Source organism: Curcuma longa, chromosome 10, assembly GCF_044706935.1.
Source record: "Curcuma longa cultivar G26 ecotype Majalengka, Jawa Barat chromosome 10, ITB_CL_G26_1.1, whole genome shotgun sequence".
Lineage (NCBI taxonomy): Eukaryota > Viridiplantae > Streptophyta > Magnoliopsida > Zingiberales > Zingiberaceae > Curcuma > Curcuma longa.
The window spans coordinates 5,638,512-5,656,792 of NC_133870.1; the positions used below are offsets into that span (position 1 = coordinate 5,638,512).

General features: G+C 35.6%; 2 protein-coding genes across 3 annotated transcripts; both read left to right on the top strand.

Annotated features, from left to right (window-relative positions):
• The first annotated feature begins 399 nt into the window (after window positions 1-399).
• Window positions 400-5,700, top strand: LOC141835759 (putative prolyl 4-hydroxylase 3). The gene is made up of 8 exons (XM_074723134.1): window positions 400-774; window positions 854-938; window positions 1,805-1,902; window positions 1,984-2,081; window positions 2,902-3,031; window positions 3,138-3,325; window positions 3,478-3,555; window positions 5,306-5,700. Exons 1-7 carry the CDS (start codon window positions 542-544, stop codon window positions 3,546-3,548), a joined length of 903 nt encoding a protein of 300 aa, XP_074579235.1. The 5' UTR covers window positions 400-541; the 3' UTR covers window positions 3,549-3,555; window positions 5,306-5,700.
• Window positions 5,701-7,369: 1,669 nt separating this feature from the next.
• LOC141835949 (katanin p80 WD40 repeat-containing subunit B1 homolog KTN80.4-like) lies at window positions 7,370-17,944 on the top strand. 2 transcript variants are annotated; one of them, XM_074723355.1, is made up of 18 exons: window positions 7,370-7,871; window positions 8,128-8,258; window positions 8,374-8,491; window positions 8,576-8,802; window positions 9,033-9,135; window positions 9,806-9,876; window positions 11,558-11,632; window positions 11,698-11,841; window positions 11,954-12,125; window positions 12,236-12,772; window positions 13,934-13,990; window positions 14,058-14,182; window positions 15,173-15,295; window positions 15,951-16,025; window positions 16,145-16,257; window positions 16,777-16,896; window positions 17,012-17,080; window positions 17,264-17,944. In XM_074723355.1, exons 1-18 carry the CDS (start codon window positions 7,841-7,843, stop codon window positions 17,325-17,327), a joined length of 2,355 nt encoding a protein of 784 aa, XP_074579456.1. In that variant the 5' UTR covers window positions 7,370-7,840; the 3' UTR covers window positions 17,328-17,944. The 2 variants fall into 2 exon arrangements, with proteins under 2 accessions (XP_074579456.1, XP_074579457.1); XM_074723356.1 differs by having other exon boundaries at window positions 12,245-12,772.
• Window positions 17,945-18,281: the final 337 nt, after the last annotated feature.

The window sequence follows — 18,281 nt, forward strand, 5'->3', positions numbered from 1 at the left end:
AAGAAAAATATATAAAATAAAAAATATATTATAATTTCAAATTATTATCACTAAATTATTAAATCTAGAAGAGACCCTTGTCACAAGCTACCTCAATCCCAAGGACACGGCGGCTACCAAACCCAACTAGTTTTCCCTCTTCTCTTTCCACGCGCTCAGTCAGCCGAGTCAGACAAATATTGCGAGGATTTGCTGTATTTCGCAAGACTCCAACCAGTCAACGATTCTGTTAATTTAAGAGAGGAGAGCTGTGAGAGGCAGAGGTCGGTGGGGGGCGTCCGAGATGGAGCAGCGGATCCTTGAGGCCCCGAAACCGCAACGCCCTGTTCCTGCGAGCAAACGGAATCGAGAAAAAGAGTTCAAATAAAGAAACTGCCAAAAAAGGGGGGCTTGTTTCGTCGCAAACCTGGGGCGATCGCCCCGGAAATCCCCACCGGCTCGTCCCCCTCCCCAGCTTTCCTTGGATTCTCTCTTCCTTTCCGTGTTGAATTGGGAGCGGGAGCGTCGGCGAGTGGCGGAATTGTGGATTCGATTTCGGTGCATGGCGTCGCCGCTTCGGTTTCTGGCGGTGAGGGCGGCCCGAGGGGGGCGGTCGTACATCCGCGGGTTCCCCGCCCGGAAAATCTCCAGATCGACCTACGCCCTCGCTCTGATGGTGCTCCTGGTCTCCTCGCTCGTCCTGCTACTGCTTCTCGGGCTCGGGATCTTCTCGCTCCCCGTCCATTCCGACGGCGCTTCCTTCCCCCGCATCCGCCGGAACTTCGTACGTGAAGTGTAGGTGCTTGATTTGTTGCTCTTGTTGTTGATTTTTGGACCGGAGGGAGACCTGATTGAGTGAGTTCGGTTGGTGCAGGGAGGAGGGTTTGGGGCATCGAGGGCCGCAGTGGACGGAGGTCGTCTCTTGGGAACCGCGAGCGTTTGTCTACCACAATTTTCTGGTTAGTCTATGAAATATTTACTCCTTTTGAGTTTTTTCATCTTAGCGACTTGGGAGATGGACTCTGGAACTTCGACTACGGTGCCGTTGGCTTAAGGCCTGAAAAGATTGCTCTTTTCTTTGGAAGGCAAAATTTTCGAGTTTGTTGCTTCACATGGGTTTATCATATGGGAGTCATGAGTTTGTGGAGACCTACAAGGTTCCTGAAAATTCGAGCGTGGTAACTAGAGATGATAGTAGGATGCTAGATGGTTGGACGATTGACTTGTTTAGGCCTATTTTTAATTTTGGATGGCTTGAAAATGTTTATGTTAGTGCCAAATCTTGGACGAAGGCTTGCTTTTAATGATTTGTGTGATTGAACTTGAACAAAAATATGAAAGACTTTTACATGCTTGAACCTTGGTCCTACTTAAAATATAGTATATATCGTCTCAATGATTGAGATCATGGTCTAAAGTTTGAATAAGTAAATGAGCTAATGAAAATTTGAGATTTTGATACACAACACATTCCTTTTTCGTCCTTGGAGCTCCTCTTTAAATGACCACATGAAGAACAATTTATGCTGAATGATGATCACAAATTGTCATATTGACTGGTTCCAAGTTATTAGGCATTTTGCATTTTGAATTCATGCTATACTTCCCTTTTTTTCTTCTGAAGCAACATCCATTATAACCTTTTTCCAGCATTACATATTTGTTTTTGCTAGACCTGGATCCTATTTACTTAAATTGTTAACAAATAAAAGAAAAAATTTGTAGAATTTTTCTAGGGCTTTTCTCGTTCGCTTATCTTTCTAGCTGTCCTATGTGGCTTGGATGAGTCTCTATATATGTGTGAAATTTGACTTATTGATTGTAGTCCAAGGAAGAATGTGAGTATCTTATTGAGTTGGCAAAGCCTCATATGCAGAAGTCAACAGTTGTTGATAGCACTACTGGCAAGAGTAAGGACAGCAGGTTAGCACATTGCAGTTGTTCCTTAGAATGAGAGCATTTTCAGACTACTATTTCTTAACATTCTGTATCTTCATCATGTAGGGTCCGGACAAGTACAGGCACATTTCTCCATCGGGGGCAAGATAATGTAATCAAGGCTATTGAGAAAAGGATAGCAGACTATTCTTTTATCCCAGTAGGTATGCTAGTGTGATGTCTTCTTTCTGTTAGAAGTGGTAAAGTTTTAATCTTTTTCCTAGTGATAGATGTACCTAATGTTCTATTTTAGACAATGACAGAAGGAAAATAGGACTCAAGGATATGTAGAACTGGTGGAGTTGGCATGAAAAAGGACCTGGGGCAGTAGTCAAACCCTGAAAATTGCAAAGTTTATTATTGAAGTATGGTAGAAAGTAGAATTATATAAGTTTTTAAGAAACAAAAACTTTGGGGGAAAATAACAGGATGTTTTGGACCAGAAACCATTGGAGTTTTGTGGTGGCTTTGTGTTTGACTATGATTGTATATTTTACACAGTTGTTTCTTGTTTTACCCATAAGCTCTTGATCTATTATACAAGAGTTTTGATTTTGCTTTTATTACAGAGATTTGTGTCCAAGAAGAAGCAATTGTAAATTATGATGATATTAGAGAATTATCATAATATATGCATTCTAAAAGTGACTGATAAAAAAGCTGCATATGCTTATTTCTTGCAAAATCAATTGTGAGATAATAATTGTGAATGCTTTCTGGTAAAATTGGCTTGTATATGAGAAATGTATTGGTTAGGTAGACTTCAAATAGGACCTTGCTACTCATTTAAGGCTATTTATTCTGTTCTTATTAGTGATTTTTACTGATTGGTCTAGACTTCTATGAGTTCAATGCATTGATTACTAATTTAATGATGATCATTCTGTTTTGTTCGTGATTTAATTGATTAATCTAGACATCTACTTGTAGCTTGTTATTTGCTTTGCCTTTTTCACTATGGTTGTGCCTTTCCATATTTTGTAGAACATGGGGAAGGGCTTCAGGTTCTGCATTATGAAGTTGGACAGAAATATGAACCTCACTTTGACTATTTCTTCGACGAATATAACATTAAGAATGGAGGTCAGCGGATGGCTACTGTTCTAATGTATCTGTATGTCTCTGTTCTTTACATCTTCAATATCTTTGTGTTTTTATGTTTTCTTCAAGTTACTGGAAATGATGTTGCAATTGTTGCTGTTTTATATTTGTATGTATAGTTCGGATGTTGAAGAAGGTGGCGAGACAATTTTTCCCAATGTCAAAGTAAACAGCAGTTCTTTACCATGGTACAATGAGTTATCAGAATGCGGAAAACAGGGTCTTGGTGTTAAGCCAAAGATGGGAGATGCATTGCTTTTCTGGAGTATGAAGCCTGATGCCACTATAGACCCGTTGAGTTTACATGGTTAGTTACTTCTCACTACTATTACAGGGAAATGTTTTTGGTATGAGTTTCAATCTATGAAGAAACATTATTGCATTATTTGTTGCTTATGCCTGAATTTTAGCTTTTCAGGAATCTGATCATTTGGTTATCCATTTCGATGATGCTTACAGGTGGGTGCCCTGTGATCAAGGGAAATAAGTGGTCTTCTACAAAGTGGATGCATGTACACGAGTACCATTGATGCAAAGGTATCCTTTATCTTAAATAAATTGATTTTTTTCATTGTTTGATATTTCTTATCCATTTATTCAAGTTCAAAAGTTTGTTTTAGAGTTAAATTGGTTTCAATATACTGTCTTGGTGATTACACTTTGTGCAATATGCAACCAGTATTTGGAATACACAGATTAGCTGATGCAGAACAATTACCATTTGAAAAGTAGAAAAATGATTTAGAGCTGAAAAGGTAAAACAGGGGGAATAAATTGTAGGGTAAGAAGGATAATCTCATGAAACTTTAAGGTAACTTGCCATTAAACTCGTTTAACCTCTGTCGCACACCCAAGTGGGTCATATGGAACCTAGACAATTACAAGACCATCTCTTCGGCACCTGCTGAGCCGCAAAGTTATCTTTCACCAAAACTACATACCACAAGAAGTATTATAACATAACTACCACAATCACTAAATCACACCACAAAGAATCTGTTAATTAAAATCTCAAACTAGTTTTCATACGTAAGTTCTTGGATGGTTCAAAAATACAAGGACAAACTTGGGTATCAAAACATAGATAGCTACATCTCCAGTGAAGGCAAAGGTATTTTTGAAATTTTATAAAAGGAGTTTTATTTTAGCATTTTTTTTTTTTTTTGAAAGAGGGGGCCTGACAAGACATTAATGAAAATATTAAGGCAGACTTTTTTTCGAAATTTTATAGGAGTCTGGTAGCTTCTCATTTTGACCATTTAGTCATAGTTTCTTCAAGTGTGTATTATTACTGAATAATATATCTAGGATATTAAATACTTTCAGAGTTTTCTGTTCATCTACTTCAACCATTCTTTTTTCTTATTTCATTAATTATAAAGTTATAATCCCCATACTGGTTCTTGAATCCATTTATTAGTTAATAATTATATTCATTTCTTTCTTTCTACCATGATTTCATGTTATTAGATGTTTTATTTTGAACTTCATGTATGGTCCTATTTGCCTTCCAATACCACAAAACGTATCAAAGCTTATTATCTATTTGCTTTCTTGCACATCTTTAAAAATCATTTATCTAGGATAGATAAAAACGAGTGGCTGCATACTTATTTGGAGTTTGGTATTGTCAAAAAGAAATTAATGCCTACATTAAGAACAAAAATAATGGAGAACCAATACACGTTCTGTTTAAAGAAACAAGAAATATGTCTTCAAGTTGCATATTCTATTGCTCAAAAAGCCTATCATGGTTGTGTTAAGCCGCTTCGGTTGCTTGGGTCTGCAATGTTTTGCAAACTTATGGTTAGTTTACTACGATGAAAATAGGAAAGGGTGTAGGGAAAGTGAAATAAAAGATATATAAAAGGATGAAGCTTCACATGTAATTTTGTGAGGCTTTCTTTCTCCTCTCCTGACTTTCAATCCAACCTAAAGACTGGGAATTGAAGGCCCTGTTCAAGCCATTCTTTGTGAGAGAATAAAAGCAGCAAATGGATAGTCCTATGAAAAATTTCATGAACCAATTTGATTCTTAGACAAACATCTTTCCTCCTGTGTGATCATATGTCGAGAATTCTGTTTTCCTATGGCTTTTGAATCACATCAGTAGCTTATAGTTAGAGAATAAAGGCCCATTTCGTTAAGACATATTTTTACAAATTTAAGAGACATTGTCATATGACATCATTTATAATTGCAGCTGATGGGTGAATGCAGCATTCCACCCGTTTTATTTTCACTCTTTTATATGATAATTTGTCATTTTATTTATTTTTCTTTGCAGATCGCTCTAACCAGTCATTATTTGCCAACTCCTCTTGGCCAAACATAACCCCACAGCATTCTTCATTGGTAGGGATTGACAATTTTGTTACCATGCATAGCATACCAAGAGTTCTGTTAACTCGTATACTTTGCCAACCGATATGTAAACGAATTCATTTTCCCATGGCGATTGGCAAAGCAACTTCCTGTTTACCTACAAACAATAAATACCAGGACCTGTAAAGCATGTTTTAGCATGCTACATCAAATAAAGATGTTTATCAAGACCTACCAGTGAAATATATGTAAGAGAATAGGATTGTGCTTTATCTTGTTTTTTCATTGAATCTTTAGCTTATTGATGTAAGATTATTGCATAATTACTTAGTCAAGGAATGTCAAATAGATACTATATACAGATAATGTTGCATATAATTTATATTTAAAGTATTTATCACTTGTAAAATGTATATTACTGGTCACCAACTATCTAATAGGAAAACTTTAGGATTTTAACAAGTTTGCTTCAATTTAATCCATTTCAAGTGAACCAAATAGGTTTTTTTTTCTTCAACTGCTTATGCAATATGTTTTTTTAAAAACTACTGTAGGTTTATAATTGTAAAAGGATCTAACTGAATACTTCTCATCCATGCATTTTGATATGGGTGAGATTTGCAACCCTAGACTTCATGCTTTAATATTGTATTAAAATTGATTGATGAATTATTTATCTCAAAGCTCCAAGTCTTAAACTTTGGGGAATTACTAAATCAACTTTACAATTTCAGTTCCTGTTACATTATATTATTAAACCTTAAGAGATTAAATCAAGCTAGAACTAGCAATTCTATGTTTGTATTTATGGATACAGTCACCAAAGCTACTTCAACCAAAGTCAGCTTTCATTTTAACATCTTGCTAGAATTTTCTGTATTTTAAATAAATATTCTAAAAGTACTTAACAATACATGAAGATCCAGCAATTATTTTGAGACCATTGTTCTTGCCAAAGTCAATATGTGATTGATGCATTAAGCAACATTATTGGACTCTTTTGTCACTGATCTTAATTAATTTCATGTGATTGATGCATTAAGAACATGTGGAAGTAGTTTGATTATGTCCTTGTGGTCACCCTCACTCAATATCCTTTAGGTCTCTTTCATCTAAAGGAAAGGTGAGGAAGGCAACTTACTAGTGTGCCTAAAAATCAAATAAAGGAATAAAGAAACAAAATCTTTTAGTGTCCATCAACACTTTATTTTTTTTCCCATTGCAATTCAAGGATGGTGCATTTATTTTTGTTTATGTTTTATGAATTTGTTCAATTACTTAGGAAATAATAAAATGCATATTTCATCTTGTTTGTTTTGTTTCTCAAAATACTCTTTAAAAAAAAAACTCTGTATATTGAAGTGAGTTGCAACCATGTCTATTGGCCATGTTTAATATAAAATCACTATTTTGAAAGTCTGGTCTTTGAGAGGATAATAAAGGTTGAGATGTGATTGCTACTGTTCAACAGCTATGAGGACTCAATTGTTTAAGTAGTTTAATCTCTTCCTCTCACTTAAAAGATTCTCATTCCCAAACTCATTTTTAGGACTTTGCAAGTCCACATCACCAAAAATATTTCGATTTCCTAAAAAAATATTATTTACAAAATTTTATAATAGTTTTTGAGAATTTTTATTATTTTTTTCTTCTTCCTTTTCATTCTCTTTTTTTCTTTCACTTGAAATATTTTTTTAAGATAAATTGAAACTAAAATTGAACAAATTCAGATGATAAATAAATAAGTGGATGAAAGATTCAACTCTTTCTAATGAAATTAGAAAAATATAAAACAAGTGGTTTAGATAAAGTAAACACTATGATTGCAACTGCTCAAAATATATTTTAGTAAGAGAATGACCTAAAAAATGGACAAGTGTTGAATTTTAATGAAATTGATTAATATCTTCTTTTGTTATGATTAATTATAATTTTTTAATTTATCTCAATAAATTAGAAAAATAATTTTTTTTAAAATTATTTGATTTTTACTTTTTTTAAAAAAAATAATAGAAGAAAAAAAATATGGAAAAGCCTTTTTGAGAGATGAAAAAGAGGGCAGGTTTTTGAACAGACCAAGATCACAGCACACAAGCACAAAATTTGTCTTCCAGAAAGCTCCATTTTCTCCCTCCCTCTCTCCTTCTCTCTCTCCCTCCCCTTCCGAAGGGTCTTCTCTGCTCCTCTCTCGGTTGGAGATCTTTGTTTTGCCCCTTGGGGTGGGGTATTGTGCGGCGGCAGCGGAAGCGGAAGCGGAAGGTGGTGTTGGCACCGACAACAGTGGGGGGTGGACTTCAGTCGAGTGGGATTTCGCCGCCGTGGGGTTGATTTGTCGGAGGAGGAAATGCCGATGAGTCGAGGTTGTCAGATTCGCCCCTGGCCGGAGCGGCCGGATCTATGATGAGCGAGGGCGGGTTCGGCTTGCAGTTCGTTGGTGGTCTGATCCGTCCGGGAAGCAGGGGAAGCGGCTGCTCTTTGTTGCTTAGAAGCAAGCGCCATGGCGACCGCCAAGCGTGCTTACAAACTACGTATCTTTTTATTGTGCGGTTCTGTGGGATTCAAATTTTTCTCGAGGTTTACAGTCTATTGAACGCAAAAACAACTTGTTTTTCTTTTTCTTTTGGGGAAAAAATGTTTTCGGGATTCTGGTGTTCAGAATATTCTGTTGCCGGACCGCTTTGGATAAATCGTAGTCGTATGATCTCAAGATCTCTCTTTGCTTTAAGCTATGGATCTGTTTGATTTCTGAATGAGATTTGATAACCTTGACGAAAGTAAATCTAGAGGAATTTGTTGCACATTCCTCCAATGTGAATTGCCTAAAGATAGGAAGGAAGACTTCGAGGGTTCTGGTTACTGGAGGAGAGGATCACAAGGTCAATCTTTGGGCTATTGGAAAACCCAACGCCATATTGGTGGGTACCTCTCCACCTTCTATCACCTAGTCAAGCTTGTGGTGACTTCCTGTATGATGCAAGTGTTCTACTTCTATTCTAACGGTATTTTTCTTTCCTTTTTGGCTATACAAAGAGCCTAGCAGGACATATGAGTGCAGTTGAATCAGTAAGTTTTGACTCGTCCGAGGTACTAGTGGCTGCAGGTGCAGCTAGCGGTTCGATAAAATTGTGGGATTTGGAAGAAGCAAAAAGTAGGATATCTTTTTTTCAGCAGTAATTAGTTATCACAGAAAGCAGAGAAGCTGCTTCATATGACTTGGTTTTGCTTTGTGCAGTTGTTCGAACTCTCACAGGCCACAGGTCAAACTGTATAACGGTTGATTTTCATCCATTTGGTGAATTCTTTGCCTCTGGATCACTGGATACAAACCTAAAGATATGGGATATCAGAAGAAAAGGATGTATACATACTTATAAAGGTCATACTCGAGGAGTTAATGCCATTAAATTCACTCCAGATGGGCGATGGGTTGTTTCTGGCGGGGAAGATAACACTGTGAAGGTTTTTCCTCAATCTTGTGCATTCACATGCTTTATTTTTCTGATTGGATTCTTAAACGATACTTACTCTGTCATTTATCATCAATTTTTCTGAAATAACATCAAGTTTAGCAGTAGAATATAGCATGCTAGACAATTTGGAGTATGTTTTCTTACCACAAAACTTCCTCTGTACATTATTACGGATGGAATCTGAATCAAATGTATCTTGATTTCCAATCTTGGCAACAGCTTTGGGATCTTACTGCTGGAAAACTTCTGCATGATTTCAAATTTCACGAGGGTCAGATTCAGTGCATTGATTTCCACCCGAATGAATTTCTACTAGCAACAGGTTAGCTTAAGTGTCACTTGTGTTGGGATGAAACAGTGACCATGTGTGAAATATTTAAATTTTATGTGAATTGTTTAGGAAATGGCTTTGATTATTTTACCTCTTCATCTCTATTCTCCCTAATTGTGGTTTCTCAAACCTATATAAGAAAATGCTGCCAAACCAATTCTACTACCTTATTATTAATTTAGCTTTGTATCTTCATGTCCTTCTCTTTTGATTGTTTTGTAGAACACCATATACTGTAATGTCTTATAGTAATTCCATGCTGTCTTTGCATAATTTTGATGTTTGAGTTACAATTATGTCACCTTTTTAATGCAGTGACTAGTTTAATTTGGTGATATTTCTTTTGATCCTTTCTTATTGTAAATATCTTCAATATTGATTTGAGTTCTTTTGTCAACTCTTTTACCAGCCTTCTAGTATTTTCGTTATTATTGTTGGGACTGGAAATTTTGGTGTCAACTTAGGTGAAAATATTTAGATTAAATCATAAATCTATTGGGTTATTAAGAAAGCTAAAATAAGAAGGGTTAATACTTGGAGAAATTAGGTATGTAATCTCAGACAAAATAGATTCAACAGTTAGACAAATATATTTCATGTCTACAGTTGACTATTTCAGTGTTGCTAATTCAAAAGCTGAATTTCTCCATTTAATTTGCAGGTTCAGCTGATAGAACTGTTAAGTTTTGGGATCTTGAAACTTTTGAGTTAATAGGATCTGCAGGACCTGAGGTAGTTGATCATGTTAATTTTATTGGTACTCTTGTATTCGTTTGCTCATTTTAATTGTTTATTTTGCCAAAAACCAAGATATTTGTGCTACGGATGATATTATAATCATTTGCAATATGGAAACAATTAAAGAATTAAAGAGCCATAATTTAATCTTATCTAACAAAATAATAGCCATAATGTAAACTTTGAAAATTTATTGTGGTTTGAGTGGTCTACGCCACTCCCTTACTACACCACTAATCTTATCACTTCAAATTAAGGATACAAACCACATGGAATGACTTTTTTCAAATGAAACTATAATCCTTCCACGTAATATGTATAATAATGTGAGTAAATATATGTGCTCTTTTCAAGAGCACTTATATGCTCATTTGACTATACAAAATTAACCATAAAAGTAGTAAAAGGATTATCGACGAACTTTTTTCATTGTCAATTTCCTTGTTTGAAGCTCCTTGAATCCCCTTGTTTATTGATGACAATGATTTCATTGATGCCTAAATAACTTAAAGAGGTCTAGGAGAAATCTTACTGAAATAAAACCTTAATCAAGTAGAACATTATAGGCCTACGTAATTTTATTTTATTGCAGTTCATAGGATGAAAAGAGCCCCTATCAGAAGACTTTGCATGAATGATTCAAATAAGAATGTTGTTGTAGCGTGTTTGAAGATATGGATGCTGGTGTTTAAACAAAATTTCTATATATATTATATTTTCTATATATTTATATAGTGGGTTGGAGAAATTTAAGTAGGTCAATGAATCTCAAATTAAAAGGTAGAGTATGCAATTACACATTAAGATGCTAGCATGTGAATTGAAACCTTGAGCCAACAGTCATATTGAAACTTATTGAATTTCCCCTTAGGTATATAATTTGAGTCTCTACAACAGTTATTGTTCATATAGGTTTCTCTTTGGTTCAGATGATGAAGGGATCCAAAATCCTGGTTTTTTTGGCAAACTGTAGGTGCTTGCCTAGATCCCCACATTCGTGAAACAAGATATTTAATTGTATAAATACTGAAATATAATAAAATCTACTATGATTGCATATGAAGGGATGAAGGGAGGTTGATTGCTAATCATCATGGTACATAACAATGGGAATAATCACAAATCTAGTGATATTGAAGCACATAGAAAATGTTCCATTGGAATTAGATATCTAAGTATGCCCATAGCTTTATTGTTACATGGTAACTTGACCTTGAAGACTATGTAAACAACCCACTGGTTTTTTTTACCATCTAATAATGCATATAGCTTCTATGTTTTAGTGACTCTATTTTTGTAATGCTACTAATAGAGTTTGCATTTTTTTTTCCCCTGCTTGGGAGGGTGAGATAAACAGAAGGAAACGATTATTTATGTTTTAGATCATTTTTTGTGCCAAAAAAGCTCACTGTATAACTTTATAAAGACAGACTATTCTCACCTTAGTTTGATCAGATATTTCAGCATAGAACTGTCTTGTCTTGTCTACTGGAGACACATTTCTAGTTTCAATAAACCAATAGGTTATAAAAAAAAACCTGGAAACAACTCCACATATATCCTTTTTTTAATCATTTATTTAACAGGGTTCATTAAGCAACTGGTACGTCCTTGCATTACCATTGAAAGCTTTAATGCTTGTTTAATGTGCAATTCTTATTGAAATTAACTCCAGACTTCTGGTGTGCGTTCTATGATCTTTAATCCTGATGGGAGAACTTTGCTTTGTGGACTGCATGAAAGTCTTAAGGTAACCTTAATGTCTTAATTACTATACTGATAGCTTCTGTATGTACTAACTATAAATATTTCCAGGTTTTTTCATGGGAACCAATAAGATGCCATGATGCTGTTGATGTGGGGTGGTCTAGATTATCAGATATGAATATTCATGAAGGAAAACTTCTTGGATGCTCATATAATCAAAGCTGTGTTGGAGTGTGGGTTGTGGACCTCTCTGTGCGTTCTAACTTATTCATGATTTTAATGTTCTATCATTTATAATTTTGGCAGAAAGATTCAATATGCTGTTAGTTTACATATAGTAGTAACCCATTGATCTGAACTACAGCTCATTGAACCATATGCAATTGGTGTTGCTGCCAATTTAAATGGGGAAGCAAAGTCTATCCTAAGTGGTAATTTATCTATGCAAACTGATAGCAATATAAAGTCTAATATGGGGAAGCTATCCATTTCACAAAGTTCAGAACCTAATCCTAAGGAGACAAAATTGCTACCCTGTAAGTTATTGGTTTATGTTTAGTTAATTTCTCCATTACTATAGATGCAATAGTGAATCTGTTTAAATGCATTTTAGATTTCTCATCTTTTGTATCTTTTCTAAATAAAGCAAGTACAGGCATCCTTAGCACTCCTCAAAAGATAGGGACAAGTGGCGCCCCCAAAACAACTGCTACAGCACCTTCAGCACCTGCTGCTATTACTGCAAAAAGAAGTTCAACAAAATCTAATGTTACCACAAATCTGCAGACCATCAACAAAACAAATATTATACCTGTTATTGTCCCCAGAAGTAGCCCTGGGCCAGAGTTATCTTATTCTGCATCCTCTGATTCTGCTAAAGAGACTGATGTTGGAAAGACAATACAATCTGATATCCAGTCAAAATTTTCTAGTTTCAGAAATGCACCAAACATCAGAGAAGATTCTGACAAAGCAGATGTCTCTAAGTCTGGATTTGTGGCGGGTAGAAATACTGAGCAGCATGAACTTCTGGGCCAAAATGCTATGTCTTCTGGCATTTCTGTAACACAAGCAATGACAGTAGCTGGAGCAAACAACTTGGATGATGTTAGACGTGTTGTGACAGCAAGGGTCAGAACTGATTTATTGAGAGACTCAGCTGTAAATTATGATCAGGAAAATTGTAAGTTCTAAATCCTTACTGGTCTTACATGTTGCAAGACACTTTTGTGGTTATCGCTCTTTTGTGATTATTCACCATTTTGTGATTATTCACTCTTTTCCAGTTCACAACTGTACATTTTATATTGTCAACTTTTGTGCATCTACGATCTTGAATTGTATGAAGTTATAAACTGCAACAGTAGTTAGTTGAATGAGAAGCTTTTGGAGTCTTTTGTGAGCATTGTTACGCAATGACTCGGCACAACTCACCATATTTTATTGATCATAAGATTGAGTTAAGAAGCTAAAATAAAAATCATACTATTTGGCATTCTAATATGCCAAATAAAATTTTGCTTAGCCAACTAGACAACTAAAATCTAACAATATGTTTGAGCAAGCATATGTCAACATAAATTTTTTGCTATGTGCTTTTGATTGTGACTAATAGTGCTTTTTATGTTTTTCTCATACTTGACTTATTTTTGTTGTTGTGCTGGTCTACATGGTGGATGGGGGCATGATGAGTGATGCATGCTCATGATTTTGACATGTAATTTGTGGCAGAGTAATATATTTTCTCTACTATAAACTGTGAGGTTACCTAGGTTTGATATCTATTTTCAACGCACATATTAGTTTGGATTTAAAGAAAGGAAATGCTTTCTATGGTTTTTTACATTTTGTTCCAGAAAATATAAGATTGCATCAAGTTGTGTAATTTTAGAAGAAGAATTTATCATTTTACAAATATTACTTGTTGATATATTACAAATGCTAACTTCATAAGCAAGATACTTAAAAACTTATGTCTTTTTTCTATTAGTTGAAGGTCAACTAGCAGAGTCATGATCCTTGCAAGAAGACTATAGGTGATTATAATGCTTTATTTAGCCTGTGAATGTTATGGTAATTACCACTTGATTGATGATTATTGGATATGGCCTACTTAATCAAAGCATAGGGATAACTTGGATATCATGCCAGCATTAGTTTTCTCTGCATCTTTTTGCATTAATGTTAATTTGTTAATTTTTAGAACCATGATCAGGAATTCACTTGTCAGATTTTCAGCAATTAATATCTAATAAGTATATCAAAATTGTTTATTGATATTAGCTAAAATATCATGGACATTGTTTTTCATTGTTATAAATGATTTATTTTGGCTTATGTTCAGACAACATCAGAATCCAAAAGCCAATGGAAGCATCTCCTTTTGTTGTTACCAAAGGAGGTATTCTCTTACTGTTGCTTCTTGATGTAGTAGCTATAGTTCATGTTTTAATTGTCTGATGCTTTAGGAAGAACAAGGTCGCTTGTAGCAAATTTTGAAAGGAGGGATCAAAGTAGGGCACGCTCTCCAAGCTATGGACCAAGCTTAAGTAGTTCTCCTGAGACAGGAGTTGGTGCTATCTCAAATTCTTTGGTACGTTATCCAATCTGACCCGTCATTAGGTACACTATATTGTTTGCATTAGATGAACTGTCTAATAAGTTAAATATGTTTTGCAACCAAAATCATGAAAAACAATTGTGTACAGATGATTTGGGAAAAATTTTAAAGGGAAATTGCCCTAAAAAGATCTCAATTTTTAGTTTTTGCTCAGAAAAGACCCATTTTTCATAAATGATCCACATCCATGCCCAATATTCTTCTGCAACCTATATACAAAATAAAGCATTGACCAAAACTTCGTTAAGTGCTAAAAAGGTGATGCATGTTATGGTTATTTAGGACTGCTGGTGTGATTTCTCAAAATTATTTGGAACTTATCCCAGTGTTGCATTTTGCACACCTTCTATCACCACTTCTATCTCAATGTCCACTGCATGTTTCTCATGGCAGCTAGAATCCTAACTGCAGATCTCTCTTCTGAAAGAGATAGTATTGGTCCCTCTTCCAGTGCTGAGCAGTGATTCTCACTCTAATTGGTGCATTCTGGAGAGCTCCCCAACAATTCAAAATGTTGGAGGTCTCAACTACCTCAATGACTCCTCCTGGTCTTCCGGATCTAATTTTATGTCCATTACCATGAAAATATCAAACAGGAAAAACTATGCTCTGTGGTTTGCAACTGCAACAGTTGGAGTTGGGTCATTGACCGAGGTTAGTTGTAGCACTTCACTACCTGGACTATTGAGATTTGTGGCTCGACCAGAACCTCATGGTGCAGAGTGATACCCTATTAGTTGCCCTTTGGTAGTCCATCAAGCCTAGCCTCATAAGCATTTGAAGCCAACACATTACTGACTTTAAGTGTTTTAACTTTCACCAACAATTTCATGTACGAGTGGATATATTCTTCCTTTAAACTGTTTTTATTTTTATATTTTCAAAAATTAGAGTATATGCTCAGATCGCTTCATTTCTTCTGAAATTACTCTTGACGTAGTGTTTTTTAAACATTCTGAACAGAATCCAAATCAATATACTGAAGAAGAAACCATATCTGCTTCGGATGAGAATTCTATTGCATTTCTATTGAAAAAACATCACCAATTTTTAAATTTGGCCCGATCTCGTATGACCAAATTACAGGTAAACTTTTACTTTTGGCATTTAGCAGTTTGGTTGGTCAGTTTACTGATTGCACACAACAGAAACAACCAATGCCATCTTAAAGATCCTTCGGTGTTCACAAGTTTATTCATTAATTATTTCTTTGTTTTGCAGGACTAAAATGAATAAAATATGCAATCAACATAAGCCCACTTTTGGATATCTATTATATTACAATTTCATATAGCTCCCTCAGGAAGCTCATGGATTTTTTTGCTCTTGTAATTGCATTTTAGCATTTTCAAATGTTGAACTAGAAAAATAGGTTTTGATTTAGTCATTGTCAAATCAAATTGGAAGCATGATTATACATGACTAATCTTTTTTCGAATATTTCATTTGAAATGTTTTATCTTGCTGATCCTTAAATCTGGTAGTTCCTGGCCTTAATAATATTTAAGATCATGTGTAATAGTTGCTTTCCTTTTAATTTTTGTCAACACAGTAAATGAACAAAAGTACAGATAATTTGTTGCCTTCTCCAAAAATTCTAGTTAGCTGAACCATTTTGTGCATTATTTGGTTATTTTTTTAATCGCCTTGATTCTTCTCCTACAAGCAAGCTATCTGCCATTGCAGCAAACTACTTGAAAATGAGTTACTAATGTTTTTATTCTTTACATACACCGTGCAGGTAGTTCACCGACTTTGGCGAAGAAATGATGTTAAAGGTGTCATAGGTGCTATTGAGCGAATGTCTGATCATGGTGTATGTACCCTTACTCCAATTTATCGGATATCTTGATGAGGCCATGGTTTACCGTACTCCTACGAAGAATTGTGATTTTGTTTACAAACCTCATCTAACTTCTGTAATAACATGAGCAGGTCTCTGCTGACATAGTCAGTGCTCTCAATGATAAAAGTGATGTTATCACTTTGGATATATGCACATCTCTCCTGCCACTTCTCACCGGCCTAATCGAAAGCAAGATGGATAGGTATGGTTCCAGCAGTTCCTGTGGATTGTTTCATCAGAGATAGCATAATATCTTACTTTTATATCGAACAATCTTAACATTATGTTGTATTTGCAATCATCAAACTGTTGTTAGCCCCTGTCTGGTCTCAAGTTATCAGAAAGTATCTGCAACCTCCTGCAGTGGGTGATAGTTTAAGTTAATTTATGGCTTGTTGCCTACCCTTTTTCGTTCCCTTGCCTTTATCCTTTTTCAGGTTCTACCTTTTCGATCTCCTTTTAACCTTCTGTTTCCTTCCTTTAACATTCAACTATTATTCTTTTTGCCCTAGTCCATAATTTAGCAACCTTTGTGCGCATTACAAAAATGGTGCAAACCCTCGAAGATGAGGTATGATGGTTTGTTTGATCAAAATATCTATAGGCATCAGAACTTTAGTATGCAGTTTGAGTATGTATGTATATACATATTGCATTTGATCAGTACATTATTTCTGCATCAGAATCACCCCGATGCATTTTAGGTTGCTCTCCTTCGCAGGCATTTGAGTGTTTCCCTGGAAATGATGCTGAAGCTGATCAGGATTTTCGGTCCTGTAATCCGGTCAACTTTGTCAGCGGACCCATCTTCTGTTGGTGTCGATCTTCAAGCAGAACAGAGGTCTGTTTTCAGTGACATTTACCATGTTTGTGTTTGTTCTTGATTTACTAATTTAGAGTTATCTTCTTATACAAGTTACGATTGTTACTCCTAAACCTATCTCGATCTTTGCTAGGTTGGAACGATGCAACTTGTGCTTCATTGAGCTGGAGAAGGTCCAGCAAAAAATCCCTTCGATGACAAGGTAATAAATTGCTACCACCATGAGTTAGGACTCCACTGTTTTTAAAAATATACAGAGGAATACGAACTAGCATATCGAAATGGCAAATACCATAGTGGTTCTTTAGGATTTCTCATCGATACTTTCTGTGATACTTGAATTTTCATATCGAAGGAAATTTACTAGGTACTTTGCGTTTAACAGAAAAGGAGGATCCATTGCGAAGACGGCACAGGAACTGAATCTTGCTCTCCGCGAAGTGCTATGACTAACATATATACACACGTTGATTTGCCATCTTGAGATCCCTCATCACCCCGTTGCAAAGTCGATCATCATTGAGCTGCCTATTGCTTGCATACTCCCACAAGGGATCCAACTAAAGTCTTTAATCTGATGGAGGAATTGGATCCCATCTTGCGGCATATCAAAGAGTTTCAGTACAACCCCAGTTGAACTCGCAGTTCAGTAGTGCTTCAACGTAACACATTGAAATTGAACTGCAATGTGTGTTTTGTGGTTTCCTACATGATAAGTTTGGTCATCGTGCAAGTTTTCATTTGCTCTATAGATCATTAGGATGAGAAGGCTACAGAGCAACTTCTTTTCCTTTAATTTACTTGTAAAAATTTCTTGTATCGCGCATCACAGTGAAAAGAAAAAAGAAAAAAAATGCCTTGCTCTTTTCTGTAGGTCGTTACAAGATGAAGGTCGAGGTACTAGACAAAGTTGCTGCATCCGGGTATCTGAATTGTGCGACTCGGGGACCGGTGTTCATGTATTGCTGTTAGCTAAATTTGATCTCATAGCTTGTGATAACATCCTAGCAAAAAGAATGTTGGCATGTTCTCTTTTAACATGAATCTGTTTTTTGTTTCGTTTTCATCCCAAGTTAGGAGTCCATGATTACTAGTCAATTCGGTTGGTTCAATGTTATCTTGTATCGGAATTTATACACCTTCACGCTCCAAACTCTAACAAGAGGTTGAGAGCGAACTCTCAATGATAAAACAAATGGTTCCGCAAGCCAATTAGTACCGGTCATAGCATAAATTTCAAAGACTTGAGGCAAGATAAGTTCGTAGATACGATAATGACTCCAGTTCCTACACTGATGACTGATACAAGATATGAATTACATGGAGCTTTGAGGTTTTGCAAGTCAATCAGGAAGACATGTAGTTTCCCTGTGCCCGATCCACCCATTGCTACGAGCAGATAT

Bases quoted from the DNA above. Each gene is read 5' to 3' on its own strand.
- LOC141835759 (XM_074723134.1), top strand. From the start codon at position 542: ATGGCGTCGCCGCTTCGGTTTCTGGCGGTGAGGGCGGCCCGAGGGGGG. The intron at 2,082-2,901 runs GTATGCTAGTGT...CATATTTTGTAG, and splicing joins CTATTCTTTTATCCCAGTAG to AACATGGGGAAGGGCTTCAG. The intron at 3,032-3,137 runs GTATGTCTCTGT...TTGTATGTATAG, and splicing joins GCTACTGTTCTAATGTATCT to TTCGGATGTTGAAGAAGGTG.
- LOC141835949 (XM_074723355.1), top strand. From the start codon at position 7,841: ATGGCGACCGCCAAGCGTGCTTACAAACTAC. The intron at 8,492-8,575 runs GTAGGATATCTT...TGCTTTGTGCAG, and splicing joins GGATTTGGAAGAAGCAAAAA to TTGTTCGAACTCTCACAGGC. The intron at 16,026-16,144 runs GTATGTACCCTT...TAACATGAGCAG, and splicing joins AGCGAATGTCTGATCATGGT to GTCTCTGCTGACATAGTCAG.